This window comes from Nuphar pumila, chromosome 2, assembly GCF_984573655.1.
Source record: "Nuphar pumila chromosome 2, dmNupPumi1.hap1.1, whole genome shotgun sequence".
Taxonomy (NCBI): domain Eukaryota; kingdom Viridiplantae; phylum Streptophyta; class Magnoliopsida; order Nymphaeales; family Nymphaeaceae; genus Nuphar; species Nuphar pumila.
In genome coordinates, this window is record NC_143250.1 from 118,554,512 (window position 1) to 118,573,513 (window position 19,002).

Genomic DNA, 19,002 nt, shown 5'->3' on the forward strand with positions numbered 1-19,002 from the left:
ATGAAGCAAAAGAAAAACATAGCCCATAGCAAAACTCGACCCCTTAAGGGAAACGGATCACCCCAACAGCAGAAGGACACCCTCCTCCATCATGCAATGCAGCTCGAATGTTGTTACTGTGAAGAATCCTTGCAAACAATCAAGTTTTCAAATAACTTGATACTTCAAATACTCAATACATAAAATAAATGCACAGTGTTTATAAGCTTTACACCACAAAAGAAGTGCAATAAATGCACAGTGTTTATAAGCTTTACACCAAAGAAAGTGCAATAAATGCACAGTGTTTATAAGCTTAAGGAGACAACTCCTTACTCTAATGCATTCATACAATGGGCTCACATAGCCCTTATTTATAAGCAAACTTAAGAGACGTTGGGCTATTCCCAACAGCTCTTATTAGAGATGTTGGGAATCAGCCCAACGTCTATATTTTTAAAACTGTGTATACAGTCAATGGCTGACTGTTGTACACTGTACACAGTCAGCCACTGACTGTGTACAAAAACATTATATAAAAAAAACAAAAATAAGAAATGAAAAAAATTACAAAAATAAAAAAATTAAAAGGAGGAATTATAATCATATTCAAAAACATGAATATGCGTAAAATGTAGAAATGACTAAAATACCCCTACAGCCAATACAATAAAGAAATATATATTTTATATATACAAGTAGATGAATACATATACATATATGAAATATATATATATGTATATGTATCTTCTTTTATATATATAAAATATATATAGAAAATACATTGTCTTATAAATTACAATTTAACACCCCCCCCCCTCAAACTTAGGGCAAGATGACCGAAAGTTTGCCAAGGAGGAAATTGAACCGCGGAGCACACAAAGCTTTGGTAAAAAAATCTGCCAACTGATATTCTGAAGTTACATATGGAAGATCTATAACTCCTTTCAGATACACTTCCCGAACATAGTGGCAGTTCATCTCAATGTGTTTAGTCCGCTCATGAAAAGTATGATTTTTGGCAATGTATATTGCACTCTTGTTATCACAGCATAGCTTGGTGGGATAGCTTGGTAGGCCCTTCTATTGAGATCCCCATGTCTTCTAATAGTTGATGAATCCATACAATTTCCATGATAGTAATCGCCATGGCACGATATTCAGCTTCTGTTGAGGATAGAGACACTTTTTGTTGCTTCTTACATCTCCATGAAATCAGCGAGTCTCCTAAAAACACACAAAAACCAGTAGTGGATTTGTAATAACTATAATTTTTAGGTTTTTATTTAAATATATTATGATATATATTTCATAACAATGTGATTTGGGCCCGGGATCCAAGTCGCGGATCCGGGACCCATAAAGGGGTATTTATGCCTAAATATTTGCGTTATACTAAAATAATATTAATATTAGTAATAAAAGAGAAATATACATAAATACATATATATATATAGCAAACAGTTGGACCCACATGGATCCGACTTGCGGATCCATATTGATGGGGGTTAAATTGTATGAATAGGGTTAATTTTAAATAATAATAATAAAAAAAAGAGAGATAATCAATATTAATTATAAGATAAAAAGAAGAAAATTTCGGTACAGGGGGTCGGACCCACAGTTGGATCCACCCGGGTCCAACTGAGGATCCGTTATTGTTGGCGAACCGGGTCCATTGTAATAATGGACCCAGCATCGCGGGTCACGGGCTCGGACCCGGACCCGACCCTCTCGATTAAAAAGGGGGAAAGTTGGGTTTTATTAAGGCAACCCGATAAGGGTTGCCCGATATCTTTAGCAGGCGTTAGGGTTCTGAGAGAACCCTAACCCCGATCGCGAGCAAGAAAGGGGTGCAGGGGGGGTTACGCAGGGCGTAACCGACCCCGCACCTCTCGGCAAGAGGGGAGGAGGTTAGCCGATAAAGGGGCAGTAGAGAGGGCTCTCTCTCTCTCTCTCTCTCTCTCTCTCTCTCTCTCTCTCTCTCTCTCTCTCTCTCTCTCGTGTGGGCGTGCATTGGGGAGGTGGAGGTTGCCGGAAAGCTGCAGCCACCCGCAGCCACGGTAGGTACCCCTGTCACGGCAGCAGCAAGGGACCACTTCAGCCGGCCCTTCTCTAGCAACGATTGAACCTGCTAATCGTTGAAGCTTAGACAAAGAGGTACGGGTTTTTCTTTTGAGTTAAGTAAGGAATAAGAATATGGGTTCGATTTCCATGTAAGTATTTTGGTGTAAAAGCATAGGGATGAGTAAATCTAGACGTTTACCCTAAGATCCATGGACGAAATCCATGTATTCTCATCCTCTTGAAGGTTGTTGTGTAATAAATTAGATGTAGATGTAATTTTTTTAAAAAAAATAGAGTTAATAAATTTTTCTATTTTCATGATTAGGGCCCAGGTATTCAGTCGGCTGGGCTGAGTACCTGACCCAGCCAACTGGGGTCGGCTGGGTGGGTCTGGCTGTGTGCTAGACCCAGTTTTGGCCGAGCCACTTGTTCGAAATTTTTTTGAGATACATGTGATGTGTTTCCTAAATTTCCAGATTTCATTAACTGTGTGTATTTCAATGCATGTTAAGAATATGATTTTCTCATGATTTAACTAGGCATCATGTGCACCAACTGTATATCATTGTGAGTCTTGGTGACAAGTTTGTTTCAGCCATACATAGTACTGGGGTTTTTGTAAGGCTTGGGTTCACAGTGGTATTTTCGATTTTATGTGCCTAGCAACAAAGATTTTTGTGTAGGTCATTTCTACTCCAAACAGAATTCTATTACATGGAAAGTATAGGTTATTATATGTTTGTTCTTGATTATTTTGGGGTTTTCCGAAATATCCTGATGAAGGACACTTGAATGATGTTGTTTTGTTTGTGTATGCATGAATCATGGATGAAACTTTGATTATGCTTGTGTTAATTGTTCTTTAAATTCTATTGGTCTCACTATTTGTATTCTCGCAAAGAACATATGAGGTTGGAGTTTTTTTTAATAAGAATGGAGCATTTCTTACTCACCATCCAGCATGGTTGTAGGCCTAGTGACATTTTTAATGAATTTCTGGTCATTAGAGTCATTTTAGTGTTAATATCAGTCTATACTATGGTAACATTTGAGCTCAACTATGAAGATCAGAGAATGACTGAACTACACATCCTTTGACATCTGCAAGCCAACAGAACCACATAAACATGATGCACACATGCCTGCTGAACCGAGTAGAGTGGGCATCGGCTGGGAAATACCTAGTTTTCTGTGGGTCTGGCAGCACTTGCCAAGTGCTGGAAGATTCCACCTGTAAAAAAAAAAAACATGATGTTAATTCAAAGATACGTGTGGTGTGCTTTTCTTTTGAATTTTAGTTCCTGTTAAGAGGGTGTATTTGAGTACATGTTAAGGAATGGGATTGTTACTTGACAGAATATGTTGAAGGTAACATTGGTGTACTTATACATTTAACTTATGAGTAGGTCACGTATGTTATCACTTGAATACTTGCATACTTGACTAAAATGTGTAGTGTATAAGGGTTAGCATATGGTATGAATATGTGAGTGAAGCGTGTTTATGACAGGAATACTTGCATTAACTTAAATTTATGAGTTTTGCATGATTGTTCACATGTTATAGTTAGAATGATGCATTTGTCAGGAATTGTGCAATGAATGAAAGTATGCATTGCATGTTGGTGTGGGAACTCGTGCTCATGCATTTAAATATTATTGATTTTTGTCACAGATGAATGTGCATTGAAAAGTGTGTGAAAAGAATGCATAAGTGGCATACTCTTTATGATTTTTTTTGGCTTATGAGGGCATTGATGGTCAATTGGATCATCAGGGGCCGGGTGGCCCTCGAGAACCGGTTGTTCTCTCTTTTAGTTATTTTTGATGCATTGCGCAAATCAGAGGTGATGTTATGGTTTTTACTGCACTGTTCTTTGTTGCTATGGACTATAGTCCTGTTAGAAGCTTGGCATGCTGTTTTGCAAGCTTATGTTATTAAAATTTTTACATGTTGATTTGCAAATATAAAAGAGATGAATTAATAATCAGATAAAAGAAAGTAAAGAACAGTGTAATTCATTTTCTCTTTGATGTCTCTGCTTTAGCGTGGGAATATTGGATATTGCGGTTTGGGAAAACCGTGAAGATACAAAAACTTTGTGTGCGTTGTTGCCCCTGAACCCGATATTGAGGTTCTTCTCCTGTCCACGGTTTTAGGGAGAGTCTGTCACTTTTCCTAGGGGTGGTGTGTTTTGACACAGCTGTTATTGTTTTGGTATACCAACAAAGTGGCGCCAGTGGATGCTGTTTTCCCTGGTGTCTCCGACTTTGGATGCTGTTTTCCAAGGTTCCGATGGATGGTGTTGTTTCCTGATATCGGTCGAGGGCTAAGTTTGGAACCCGGTAATAAAATACAAATTGTGTGTTAAGCTACCTCGGGAACCCTATTTGACCTCGGGGACTGTACCTGTTTGGTGTATCCGCGGGCAATGGTAAATTAAAAAGAGGAACTTAAGGATTGTGTGCATTTAATAGGACATGCATATGGAAAGAAAAAAGCTTAAATGAAAGATAATAAGTGTTCATGCATCGCACATAAATCATGCATATTCTTGCTATGCATTAGTTCATGCATGTTTACCTATTCACTTGGTTGTTTTATGTTGATCATTGCATGATGATCTCTTTTGCATTCAAACGCCCTTATTGATTAAATTATAATCATTGTTACTTACTTAGTGGTCCCTCATACTTAATGTTTATTTTATTATTGCATGAATGGTTAATTGCCTTAAAATTTGATTATAATTGTATCCTTCTAAAATATTACATGGATCTTATTTATGTTTTTTTTCTTATTTGATTCACTAGAGAAACCTGTACGTAAAATTCTTCGGATTTTTGACCCTCTTCTTTTATTGGTTTTTCCCAGACACGGGTGATCAGTGAAATCGACTCGCTTCTGAGGGGATACGAGGGTCACATTCGTTTCAGACGGATTCACTTACGGACAGAATGGCTCTACTTCTGTTTTCTTTTAATTCTTCTTATTTCCTGCAAGTTGTTATTTCACGTTGGATATTGAGTATGAGACTCTTATTGATTTATTAATAAAAGAGTTTAATTGGTTGGTTATGGATGATAAATGTAAGTTTGTTTGTGGTGTGTAGTTATCCAACTGAAATTGGAACTGTAAGGACCCCATTTCTCTGGGAAGTTTTCCGCAACTCTTAGAAAAAAAAATCTGCATTTTTCAAAGGTACGAGTTGGGGTCGTTACAGGAGTGACGGTTATTTGGGTCACCTCCCCAGTCAGAGTCAGTATAAGCAATTAATTTTAATTCAGAAGAAGAGGATAAGAATACTCCCTTGTTTAGTGTGCCTTTTATGTATCTCACAATCCGCAAGATGGCACTCATGTGAACTGATGTTGGTGCATGTTGGAACTGACTTGCAGTATGAACTGCATGAGAGATATCTGGTCTAGTAATACTCAGATACATCAAAGATCCCACAAGCTGTCTGTAGAGGGTGGGATCGAAAAGAGGAATACCATCATCAATCTTCATTTTGGCTCCTACTATAGCAGGAGTTTCACAAACCTTATCATCTGTAATACCTGACCGGTCAATAATCTCAGAGGCAAGCTTAGTTTGAAATAAAAAATACCCTCTATAAGAGTAAGCTACTTCAATACCCAAAAAATAAGTTAGAAATCCCAAATCAGACATTTCAAACCTATCCTTCAAAATTGATTTTATGCTTTTAACCCCTTTAGAATCACTTCCGGTTAAAAGCATATCATCTACATATAAGAGCAGAATGACAATCCCTGCATTGGTTTTTCTAACAAATAAGGCAGTGTCAGTGAAACAGGAAGAAAAACCATTTTCTAACATTACGGAGTTAAATCTATCATACAAAGCCTTAGGGGCTTGTTTTAAACCATAAAGTGCTTTTCGAAGACGAAGCACTTTCCCTTTGGGAGTCTCCATTCCTGGTGGAGCATCCATATATACCTCTTCATTCAGATCACCATTTAAGAAGGCATTTTTAACATCCATTTGATAGATGTTTCATTTGTTGATTGAGGCAACGGTAATGAGACATCGAACAATGATCATTCGAGCCACAGGGGCAAAAGTTTTTTCATAGTCAATCCTGTATTCTTGACTATATCCATTTGCAACTAATCGAGCCTTATATCTCTCAAGAGATCCATCGCTCTTAGTTTTTACCTTAAATATCCATCTACACCCTATTGCTTTCTTACCCTTAGGAAGATCTAGGAACTCCCAAGTCTTTGCCCTGTTGAGAGCTGAAAGCTCACATTCCATTGCTTTCAGCCATTCATCATTCTTTTTGGCTTCTTCGAAGTTTTTGGGTTCTATATAGGAATGAATGGTGCTAAGGCAGGCTCTATGTGTAGGAGTAAACAAATCATATGAAATAAACCTAGAAGGCATCATTCTACTTCTCTCAGTTCTTCGTAGGCTTTCATCATTTGCTGAATTGAACCCACTAGGTTCGCTGAATTTTTCAATTGCACTCCTAAAACTGTTTTTATCTCTATGGGTATATGTTATAGGATCTCCCAATGCTCCTTCACTTCTATGTTGGGAGATAGGTGGATGGGAAGAGCCATCTTCTTTATCATTGACGTCATTATGAATGAAATTGTCATCACTATCATCATCATGTGCTAACATTTCAAATAAAAAGGAGTAATCCATGTTTTCTTCAAAGGGTTCACTCCTTTCAAAACCATTAACATTTTCCAGAAAACTCACATTTCTGGAAACATATAGCTTGTCATTCTCAATATCATAACAACGAAACCCTTTTTGGGTTTCAGAATATCCAAGAAAAGCACAGGCAATGCCTTTTGGCGAAAGCTTGTCATTCTTGTCAGTAAGAACGAAACATTTGCAACCAAAAATTCTCAACCGACTATAGTCGGGTTCTTTGGTATACAATTTTTCAAAAGGCGATATATTGTTCAAGTTTTTAGAAGGTAGCCGATTTATCAGATAGACAGATGCTAAAGTCGCTTCAGCCCAAAAACCTTTTGGGATGTTTTGAGAAACAAGTAATGTTCGAGTTGTCTCTATTATATGTTTATGCTTCCTTTCGGCTAATCCATTTTGTTGAAGGGTTTTGGGACAAGATCTTTGGTGAAGAATACCATGACTTTCAAGATAATTTTTGAATTCACTTGAAAGGTATTCTCCACCAGAGTCAGTTCTAAAAATTTTTAGATTCTCATTAAATTGATTTTTAATCATCATATGATAGGCTTTAAAAATTGAGAAAACTTCATATTTGTGTTTAAGAAAATAAATCCAACAATATCTCGTGTAGTCGTCAACAAAAATGATATAATATGCAAAGTCTCCTTTTGATAGGACGGGTGTCGGTCCCCATACATCCGAATGGATAATTTCAAAAGGTCTTTTTGTAAACATAGATCTTTCACAAAAAGGTAATTTTTTCATTTTCCCAAGAATACAGTCATTACAAGTTAAATCACTTTTACATAGACTTTTAACAAAAGGTAAATGAAATTTTTTTACAATATTTGGATGTCCAAGTCTCCTGTGCCACACATTAATATCCTTTTGTTGGACAACATTACAAAACGGGTTCTTTGGAATTTGAAGGGAATCGACATAGTATAGATCGCCCTTCCTAGAGCCTTCCCCAATCAATCTCCCGGACCGGTGATCCTATATCCAACATTTGTTAGATGAGAACTTTATATCACACCCATGATCCGAGAGTTGAGAAACAGAAAGCAAATTTAAGTTTAATTTGGGTATAAATCTAATTTTTGGAATAAAGAACCCTTGTTTTTCAAAATTTCCTATTTTTTTTACTTCAAGAGATGTTCCATCCGCAGTTGAAACAAAAGATGGAGAGAGATTTTTTGAGTATTCGGAAAAAGAACTAAAACTTGGGGTCATGTGAAAAGAAGCACCTGAATCTAAAAGCCAAGAGGTCTTACCGGAAGGAGAAGAGGTTGACATGGCGGCTCCGGAAATAGCCCATTTTAAAAGAGGTTGAAGTGCATCAACGATTTGTTGCAATGAAAGAGCTTCATTTGAAGATGACGAGCACTCTTCCTTTTGAGGATGGGATGTAGTAGCCATGGCAAGTAGCTTTTTCCACTTTGGGCAAATAGGCTTGATATGCCCCGGTTCCTTACAAAAATGACATAAAAGCTTGCTATAATCCTTCTTCCCTCCTTGACCACTTGAGTTTTGATTCTTGAAGTGAGGATGCTTGTAGGTCCTTAAGTTGCTCCCCGGTCTTGAGACGGCATTAACTCCTTCATTTTCTTCATTATAGGAAGGTGTAGCTAGAACACTTGGGTTGTTCTTGCTTATACCCATACGAGTCTCTTCCCCACTTAGTTTAGTAATTACATCTCCAAGAGAAAGGGAAGTTAAGGCAGATAAAAGAGAAGATCGAATTTGTTTGAATTCAGGCCTAAGCCTATTCAAAAAATTAAAAAATCTATTTTTTTCCAATTGTTTATAACGAAGCTCTATGGCTTCTCCACTCCACTTGGGTTCGAGCATAGCAAGCTCATCCCAAATAGAAGAGAGTTCGGCAAAATACTCTCTTATAGTCATCTCTCCTTGACTAAGAGTTAGAGCTCTCTTTTGGAGGTAATATTTATGAGACAGGTCCCTAGAGGTGTACATCTTCTCAAGGTACTCCCACGCTTGAGAAGCCTTCTTAAACTTGATAATATTAACGTTAATTCTTGTTTCTATGGATGAGAAAATCCATGAGAGGATTTTAAAATTCCTCATCTCCCATTCTTCATGCTTTTTTGTGTAGTTTTCAAGAGCCTTGGCTCTTTCTTCGCCTTCAAGGATTTTTATTTCTCCTTTCTCCATCAAGGTTATCTTTGGCTCCAGTTCGGGAATCGAGCCTTGAACATAACCCCAAAGCCCTTTTCCTTTAATATGAGCCTCTATGTTTCCGGCCCAGACGTGATAGTTGGACCCATTGAGTTTGAAGCCGAGAGAAAAAATTAGTCTTTTTCACCCATTAGAGAGGAGAGATGATGAAAAAGAATACGTACCACAAAGGATTTTTAGACCTTTCTTGATAGAAGAGTCTTCTAAAATATTGGATGAACAAGTGAATCCACTTCAATCACCAAAAAAATCGAGGGCACGCTTTTCGAGGCGCCCAAAAAAGTGAGAATCCACAGGATCCTTTTTTTTCTCCAACCTTGCTCTGATACCATGTGAAGAATCCTTGCAAACAATCAAGTTTTTAAATAACTTGATACTTCAAATACTCAATACACAAAATAAATGCACAGTGTTTATAAGCTTTACACCACAAAAGAAGTGCAATAAATGCACAGTGTTTATAAGCTTCACACCAAAGAAAGTGCAATAAATGCACAGTGTTTATAAACTTAAGGAGACAACTCCTTACTCTAATGCATTCATACAATGGGCTCACATAGCCCTTATTTATAAGCAAACTTAAGAGACGTTGGGCTATTCTCAACAGCTCTTATTAGAGACATTGGGAATCAGCCCAACGTCTATATTTTTAAAACTGTGTACACAGTCAATGGCTGACTGTTGTACACTGTACACAGTCAGCCACTGACGGTGTACAAAAACATTATATAAAAAAAACAAAAATAAGAAATGAAAAAAATTACAAAAATAAAAAAATAAAAAGGAGGAATTACAATCATATTCAAAAACATGAATATGCGTAAAATGTAGAAATGACTAAAATACCCCTATAGCCAATACAATAAAGAAATATATATTTTACATATACAAGTAGATGAATACATATACATATATGAAATATATATATGTATATGTATCTTCTTTTATATATATAAAATATATATAGAAAATACATTGTCTTATAAATTACAATTTAACAGTTACACCATCGCCTGTTATTAGGCAAGATGGAAACCTTAATCCCGAGGCTCAAAGGCTGAAAAAACGCACCTCTGCTTCCAAAAGAAGACTAGATGAGAAACAATGCTGTCCCCCAATGAATAGCAAGTGCTGAGAAGAAAATTCTGCATACACAAGCATCCCTCGCTCACCAAATTGGGCCACTGCATACCATAGTACTACCTGATTAACACACGACTGCACCATAGGAAGACATGCAGGCCCACCCAATGCAAATAACTTTACCACCGGACCCATTTTGGGTGCTACCCTTCTATATATATATATACATTTTTTTCTTTGTAGGGGTGTTCTTATACACTTTCAGTTAGTGTAAAGTCAACAGTTTTTGTCTTGTAGTGATATTTAAGGGATGTCTCACCTTATATGGCTGTAATGTTTTCATTCTTGGCTTAATGAAGCTTCCTTTGAGTTTTCTTCTCTATTCACTCTCACCCTTTTCTTCCTACACTTGTTCAGATGCAAGGCTGAAGAGACAAAGATTAAATCTCTCAATGTTCAATCTCTTATGAGTTTGTGCTTGTTGCTTCAGCCAGGCATACTAAAGGTAAAGGAGGTAGTAGAGGAGATATGAGTTCTATCCAATGCAACTATTGCAAAGGATATGGGCCTATGAAGAACTCGTGCCCTATGCTGAAGAAGGGTGGTGTGTATGTAGCATCTACAGAAGGAAAGGGATCTAAGCCCAAGGATGTGCAGTTTGATGGCAGTAGTATTGGTGCTCTACTTCCTCCTCTATTGTGAGCTCTTCAGGGCATGCAAGTGGTTGCCAACTTTATATCCTAGAGCAGATGCAACAGCAGATCTACCAGTTGCAGCTCCCAACTCATTCTACTACTGGCTCCTCTTCTTTCATTCCTACTTCTTCCTGTAGTACTGCCTTTGCAGGTATCCTGATAGTTCCCTTAGATGGTTGATAGACTCAAGAGCATCTTGTCATATGATAGCTCATGAGTCTGTCTTAACCAACGGTCATTTCTGCATTGGTGTTTTTCACACTGCAGATGGGTCATCCATATTTGTTTCAAAAGTTGGTTACATTACTTCTAGTTCTTATATTGGAAGTACACTAAATATTTTTCAAAAGTATCATGCTTCCTTACTATGAATCTAATTTCAGTTGGTCGAATTGCCAAATTCAATTGTAATGTTACTTTCCCTCATGTTGCTTGTTTTGTGTAGGATCAACCATCAGGAAAGAGGATTAAGATTGGGTATAGGCAAGAAAATCTGCACTATCTAGACTAGTTAGACATGAGTGATTAGAGAAGATCTAGAACTGGTCTAGGAGCGGCTACCATGGATGCATCTATTTTGTGGCATCAGAGATTAGAACATATCGCTAGTTTTAAGTTCCAACATTTAGTGTCTTCGGGTAGTCTTGATGAGTCCAAGTTAGTTGTATCGAGTCATGTATAGGACTATGAGAGATGTAAATTGGCAAAGAGTTATGTCTTTCCATTTGGGTCTAGAGATAGGAAGTTTGATAGTCCTTTTGATCTTGTACATTCGGATGTGTGGGGTCCCTCACCAATTTTGTGCAAAGGTAGTTTTGCATACTTTGTCACATTTATTGATGATTGTACAAGACATGGTTATACTTCATGAAGAAGTGAGCTTTTTGAAATCTTCAAGAAATTTTGTGCTATAATTGAAACCCAATTCGCTACTAAAATCAAGATTCTTTGTATTGATTATGGAGGTGAATATATCAGTCACATATTCGAAAGTTTCTTGCAGGAAAGGGGAATAGAACATCAGAAAATACATCCTTATATCCCCAAACAAAATGGTGTTGTCGAGAGGAAGAATAGACATATTTTAAAGATCACTAGAGGTTTGTTTTTTGATGGGTGTGCGCCTAAAAAACTATTGGGCAGATGCAGTTTGTATGGTCATCTATCATATTAATCATATTTCATCAAATGTTCTTAAAAGTATATTTTCATTTCAAAATTTGTATGACATTGATCCAAATTATAAAATGATGAAAGTTGTTCGGTGTACTTATTTTGGACTTTTGTCCGATAGATATAGAAATAAACTTTTTCTTAGATCTGTAAAATGTTGTTTCTTGGGCTTTACTAATGGTTAGAAAGGATACAAGTATTATGATCCTATTGAAAGAAGAATTTGGACATCTAAGAATGTTATTTTTCATGACATATCCTACTTTAGTCAGATTACAGATAAGGAGGAAGATAAGATTGATTTCTCATTCTTGGTGACATTCCCTAAAAAAGATGGAATTGATAAGAATGTTGAAGTTCAAGGGGAGCAAGTGAGAGGGAGTAGGTTTGGACAAAATAGATACATCACTAGACACACTCAAAAGTATTGGTAATGGTAACTTCTAAATGAGTCAATTTAAAAATAATTGTGAAAACATCCACAATTTCTGAAAGGAGACAGAAATTGAGAAATTTGAAAAAGAATGATACTAAGATTTTTAAATAATCGAAAATGTACCTAAACATTTAAAATCCAAAAAAAAATCAATGAATTTAGAAAACATTTGAATTGGAAAAGTTTCATGATAATAACAAGTCATATTAGATTCATTGATATATAACGTCATAAGGATTTGATGTCATTTTATGATATTATCATGATAATATCATGATGTTTTGAAGAAATTGGCAGCTATGATCTCGATATCCATCCTAGTAAAAAACATTGTGGTTTCCTGTCAAATTCACTTCATACAATGTGAGATAAAAATTCTTGAGAGAAGACTATTTTTACCGCTCAAGAAGATATTGAAGTGGCCAAAAGATGGTCAAACATAAATAGAAGTTAAGAAAGAAAAGCAACACAGGAAATGATTTATTTTGACAGCACAATAAGAGATACAGATGCAAAAGTTAGAAGCTTGCCTGCATATTAAGAGCAACTAACTGAGCTCCATGCATCCATCCAATTAGAGGATTGTAGTTTGAGGAGTCAACACGAGTGCCTTTTGGGTATATCCTCAGTAAATTATGTTGGGTGAACCTAAGGTAAATGTAAACCATTAGAACAAAAAGTAGATAAAGTGACATCCAAAATACAATTTGCAGAAAGTTAGAACACTCCAACTAGCAACAATATTTGAGACAAGAGGAAGGATATGTAGAAATAAACAGAAAAGAATGTCACATAATGCTCCTCTACGGACATCTTGAACAAAGACTAACAATGAGAAGATCAACTGATAGAATAACTCATATTTCATGAAGAAAGTTTATCCTGGCTTTGGGAGGTGGATACCTGACTAAGTCAGCTGCATGAGAGGCTGTTGCCTTTGCCATTTCTTGTTCACTTAAGCTAAGGCGCCTAACTTTCTTAGGTTCAACTTTTAGTGATTCTTTCAGTCCTTCCTTCAGCTTACTGGCATGAATGGTAATGATATGTTTATATGCAGAATCACCTTTATGTAAATTATGGCTTATCACATTATCATCATCAACAACATCATTTCCATCTGGATGCTGCTCGATTGGATCAATGTTTTTCTAACAGAATGAATTGCAGAGGTTGTGAAAATATTAGTACGCTTGCATCATACATATGCCAAAAAACCATTAATAAATAAAATGATGCATCAAGTGGTGCACCTTGCTATCAGCTTCAATTTCTTCTTTAATGTCTGGGACATCTTTTCCCCAAAAATCAACATCCAAATCCTTTCCCTTTTGTGATCCATTATCCACGAAACTCTCAACTTCCAAATACTCTTTTGGTGGTTTAGTCGATATAATAACCTTATGCTTCAATGATTCTGGTGAAGGAAATTCTTGTAAAGATCCTGACTGAGGGTAAAACAACATATCACCAAATGTTTGGGTGATCATCTGTATGGAATTATTAAGAGAGTAGCAAAAGTTAGAAGCCTAATAAATGTAGGAAGATAGCAAAATGAGAAGCAAGACATAGGCCAATAGGAATGAAAAGATTAAACAAAACAATAAATCACCACAGTGGCTTTAGCTTGGAGATCTGCACTGAGGTGGTCTTCAAGAGTTATTATGACAGGATATGGTGAAGCAGAAAATGCATGCTCTTTAATGGATTTCAAACATTTGATGAGTTCCACTGGGTTGGTTAAAGTCCTGCAGTAAAGAAAAAGAAGGATGTTAAATTCACACAAGAATAAGGATGGCATTTAAATAATTGTATTGCATTTACTAATGAATTTGCAAAAGAAACAAATGTCAATGCAACAAATTGCCAAAATGGAGCTCCAATAAAAAAAATCATATTTTTCATGCAGGTATATTAACTAACCAACCTAATATTAATGATTCCATCCCTGGTGAATTTTAGTCCTTTAACATAAGGAGGCTGACAAAAAGGAGAAGCAACGTATCTTGGTAGTATGAGGTGCCTCCAAAAAGAACTAGATACCCTAGATGCTTAGGAATATTGCATATCAATAAAGATATGGGCATCTCTCTCTCTCTCTCTCTCTCTCTCTCTCTCTCTCTCTCTCTCTCTCTCTCTCTCTCTCATATACCCCCCTTGTTAGCAAGCAGCCTTCAAGGTTGACTTTTATCCCCCTTGGTGTTACCTAGGATGAGAGCATCTCTTTCTCGTCTCCCAAGCTTACCACCCTACTCCCCCTCTCTTAATTCTTGTCCTATATCCTTGTTGGCTACGAAGGATGTGACATGGAAATTTCAGAAAACTTTGGTGCTGGAGTGCATGTACACACACACACATATAATATATATATATATATATATATATATATATATATATATATATATATATATATATATGTCATAGTCACAAATGTAGGAGATATTTCAAGAATATAGTGATAATATAGTTGTAAATTCATAAAACAATATTAAAGGTAAAATATCACAATATTTTGAAAATATCATCTAAACATGTCATTTTCTAACTTATTTCTACCAATATTTTAAATTTTTTTAAGCACCAAGCTTTTCCCAAGATTTATGAACTAAACCAATATTATCCCGAGAAATTGCCTTACCAAGATATACGCCCGGTGCAGATGTTCTTGATTTCACAACTCTGAGTTAGGAACTCACTAAATTTAAGATTTTAGAAATCAATGAATCAAATTTCGTTGAAATTGAAGAAGTTTTGGAATTACTGTGGATTTTCTAATATTTTCTGAATTATGATGGAACTTCTGGCAAGATTTGAGAAATCTATCGATTCCAACTGGATTTCTGAGTTCTAATGCCTAGATTAGCATGATAGCGTCTATTCAGGTCGTTTTTGCAATTAGAATGCAAGAAACCATTCTAGTGAAAATATTTAAATTATTTAAGGAAATTTATCATCATTTTGGGGTTCCCCTAGCAGGCGATAAGCTGTTTTTGAGGGGTTTTCTTTGCATTTTGGCTTTTGTGTCATCATTCTTATACCGAGTGTGGAGATATTGTTTGGGAATATCTCAGTGATTTCTCAATGTTGGTACTGTGTTTTTGGATATTCTTGGAGGTTTTGGGGTATTATGATATCAAGGTTGTTTGTATCGTACGATATGGTACGATACGTATTGTAACTAAGAAGAAAATTGATACGATACGTACTCGTATCGCGATACAAGTGTGTATCTGTAATATCTTGCAAATTTTACCTAATTTTAAAATTTAATAAATGTAACTTTTATTAACTAAATATATTTTTATTATTTAAATCGAAATAATACATATGTGACTGACATTAAATCAACAATTTAAGTGTTCATAGTATGCACATTCCTGCCATTATTGTATTAACTCTCATGTTAATTTCTGCATACTTATGATGACCCTTTTACAACACTAGAGCACATACTCTCAGTAAAATTTCAATGCTCATGAACAGCCACATAATATGCATGGTAGTCACATAAAAACATGCCTAATAGTTATATGAAAACATGCATATTGGTTATATGAAAGCATGCATGACAGTCCGACCACACGTAAAAATACATAATCTGGACCTAGGCAGACACATAAATATGAATATTTAACATATATAGATCTGAACATTTCACTTGCATAAATCTGAGCACTTATCATGTAAAAATCTGAACATTTAACTTATAAAATCTGAGCATTTCACATGTAAAAATATGCACATTGAACATGTATAAACCTAAGCAATTAACATGTGAAAATTTGCACATTAACATGCACAAACCTAAGCATTTGACATGTAAAAATCAATACATTAACATGTATAAACCTAAAAAATTAACATGTAAAAATCTGTACATTAAATGTGGGATATATATATATATATATGGTTTTCCTTTTCCTTTTTTTTTTGAAACTGTACTGGTTTGTGAATCTGCCCAGCCTGCGGTCAGCTTGGCAGTTTCTCAAACTGCTGATCCCAGCCGACTGCAGTCGGCTGGGCTTATCAAAAGCCCCTCTTTTTTTTATAAACCTGCTGCACAGTTTTTTATATGAATCCACCCCCAGCTGGCAGCAGCCGGCTGGGGTGTAATACATAGGTTCTTCCCAGCTGACTGCAGTCAGCTGGGCGTGACAGAGTACTCACTGCTCAGCCGACTGCAGTCGGCTGGGCGTGACAGCATGTAAAACATGCTCAGCCGACTGCAGTCTATAAAAAGAATTTTGTTTCGAAATAAATTTTGATATTCAATCCAAAAAAAACATATTCTTTTGAGATTTGGGTTTTGCTGACCTTATGTGCAACATGAACAGTTTTGTGTCATGCATCAAACAGTAATGTAAACATGTTGTATGTCCAGTACGAACTCTTGGCATACCACGGACCAAAATCTAAGCATGCACAGGCCAAGAACCAGCCATTCGCATCTGCACGTCCGTGAGGCTCGTCAAATCTGTCTAGATCTGTCCACCCTTGCAGTGTGTAGATATGTCCAGATTTGACCGTACACATGATGGGACAGATCTGTCCAGATTTGTCCACCATAGCAATGGGCAGATTTGTCCAGATCTGACCGTACACATTATGAGATAGATCTGTCCTTGTCTACGTCTCATACATATATAAATATATATACACAAAAACACGTATAAATATATATATATATATATATATATATATATAACATGTATATATATATGCATATAAGTATTTATATATATATATATATACATAACCAATATATATATATAATAAAATCGGATTTCACCTTCTCTTCTTCTTCTCTTCTTCTTTTCTTCTTCTTTTTCATACCACCCAAAAACATTACGTGAACTTATTTACGTTATTTCTTCTTATTTGAATCTAGAGAGAAGCCCGTACCTTTTTCGAAGCTCAAAAACGACCAGAAAACCTCGGATAACCGGAGAGGAAGAAAGCCTCTCTCTCTCTCTCTCTCTCTCTCTCTCTCTCTCTCTCTCTCTCTCTCTCTCTCTCTCTCTCTCTCTCTCTTCTTTCTTTTTTTTTGTAGTTTATAACTTTATATACTAGAAGGCCTCTAGAGGGTGACGCCCCCCTCTAGGGTTTCTCATATGTGGGCTGGAGATAAAGTTTCCATATGAAATTCTATCTCCAACCTACTTTCCTACCTTTTTTCTCAACTCTCTCCTTTTTCTTTTGTTAACTTTTTCCAACTCCTACCTCTTTCAAACACTTACCTCTTTTCCTTTTCTTTTCTTATAGTAACTACAGGACTCTTCTAGAGAAACCTAATTACTTTTTAACTACCTTATCTGAAATTTTTGAAATTTAATAATTTTAATATTGAAATAATTAATTATTTATTAATTAGTAATTAACCAAAAAAATTCAAAGGGTGTCTTATCCCTCTCGGAGTCCTTTTAACTTTAAATTTCCTTAATTTAAACCTGTATTTTAAATTTACAACTTTAATTTCGTTGGACCTGGATTTTAGATCTAAATCTGCATCCAAGATTCAAATTTATATCCAAAATTCATATGGATCTTGAATTGGATCAGATCCTAATTAATATGGGTCTTGGACAGAGTTGTCAGTCGAGGAAGCGGGAGCAGGAAGCGAGGCACTTCTAAAATTTTAGAAAGCGAGAAGCGTGGGACGACTTAGGAGTGAACCAGGAAGCGTCTCCGAAGCAACCTAGGAAGCGTCCTAATACTTAAGTGCGCTTCCCCGTGCATTTCGGAAGCGTCGTGTTTCGCGCTTCCGAAGCGCGTATCGGGAAAGCGCGCTTCCCCTCAAGCATAGGTGCTTCCGGGAACTCTGGTCTTGGACTGAGTCCAGATCCATATTAACTTGGATCATACGGATCAGATCCGGTCCAATCCAACCTAGGCCCGATTCCATCGAGATGAGCCTTTCTTGAAAAAATGTGATTTTCGGGCTAACCGTAGCCCGAATTCAGAAAAATAAAATACCGTTGAACTCAAAATTTTGTGGCACATCTAACGATATATATCTCGAATTTCACCTAAATTTAACCCAAATTTCGCTTGATTTTAATGGCCGAAAATAAAAGTTTTTATCACCTATTAATTTGCTCGTTTAGGTCTTGTCGATGAGACTTGAACTAAGCCCAGACTCAAATATCATGATCTAGCATCGGGCATTTTACCGATGTTTCTACAATATAGCCAAATTTTCAGAAATTTCAAAGTTTAACATAGTATAAAAACACGCAATATTACACCCCGACCTCTTGTTGTACCCAAGCAGCAACAACTATTGTTGTTGTTGTCTCAAGTCGAACCAAACCGAGTTGAGCCCGGATAAAGTTGAGCTTAGCGTGATTCGATCTGGCTCTCCCGGGGCAGCTCAAGTGCATCGAGTTTGTCTCGGTTCCGCCAAGCCAGCTCGGTCGGATACTATCCCGATCCCTCGATTCTCCTTGGCTCAACCCAGCTAGCCACCGAGATCGGCTCAACCTCTACCAAGCCTTACTCGGTCCGGTCAGCTCAAACTAGGTTCAAGTTTGATCGTTGTGACACGATCGTCACCACTTCTACTAAATTTAAGAACTTAACACAGTACGATAAAAACCATTTGCAGCACACCACATTGGTGCAACGAACAAGACTCCATATTTCTAACATGGTTACCTAGGTACGAACAATTTAATAACCTACGCTCGGAATCCTAAGAGATTC

The 19,002-nt window shown here is 36.5% G+C and overlaps 1 protein-coding gene across 2 annotated transcripts in view; it reads right to left on the reverse strand.

The window, feature by feature from the left end:
• LOC149846906 (phosphoinositide phospholipase C 2-like) overlaps nucleotides 1-19,002 on the reverse strand; it is an 86,415-nt gene that overhangs the window by 3,467 nt on the left and 63,946 nt on the right. For both annotated transcript variants that reach the window (XM_089996651.1, XM_089996652.1), the window contains 4 exons: nucleotides 13,913-14,048; nucleotides 13,554-13,790; nucleotides 13,207-13,451; nucleotides 12,834-12,951 (listed from right to left, as the gene is read on the reverse strand). In XM_089996651.1, coding sequence (XP_089852777.1) covers nucleotides 12,834-12,951; nucleotides 13,207-13,451; nucleotides 13,554-13,790; nucleotides 13,913-14,048 — 736 coding nt within the window. The remainder of the gene's footprint in view (nucleotides 1-12,833; nucleotides 12,952-13,206; nucleotides 13,452-13,553; nucleotides 13,791-13,912; nucleotides 14,049-19,002) is intronic.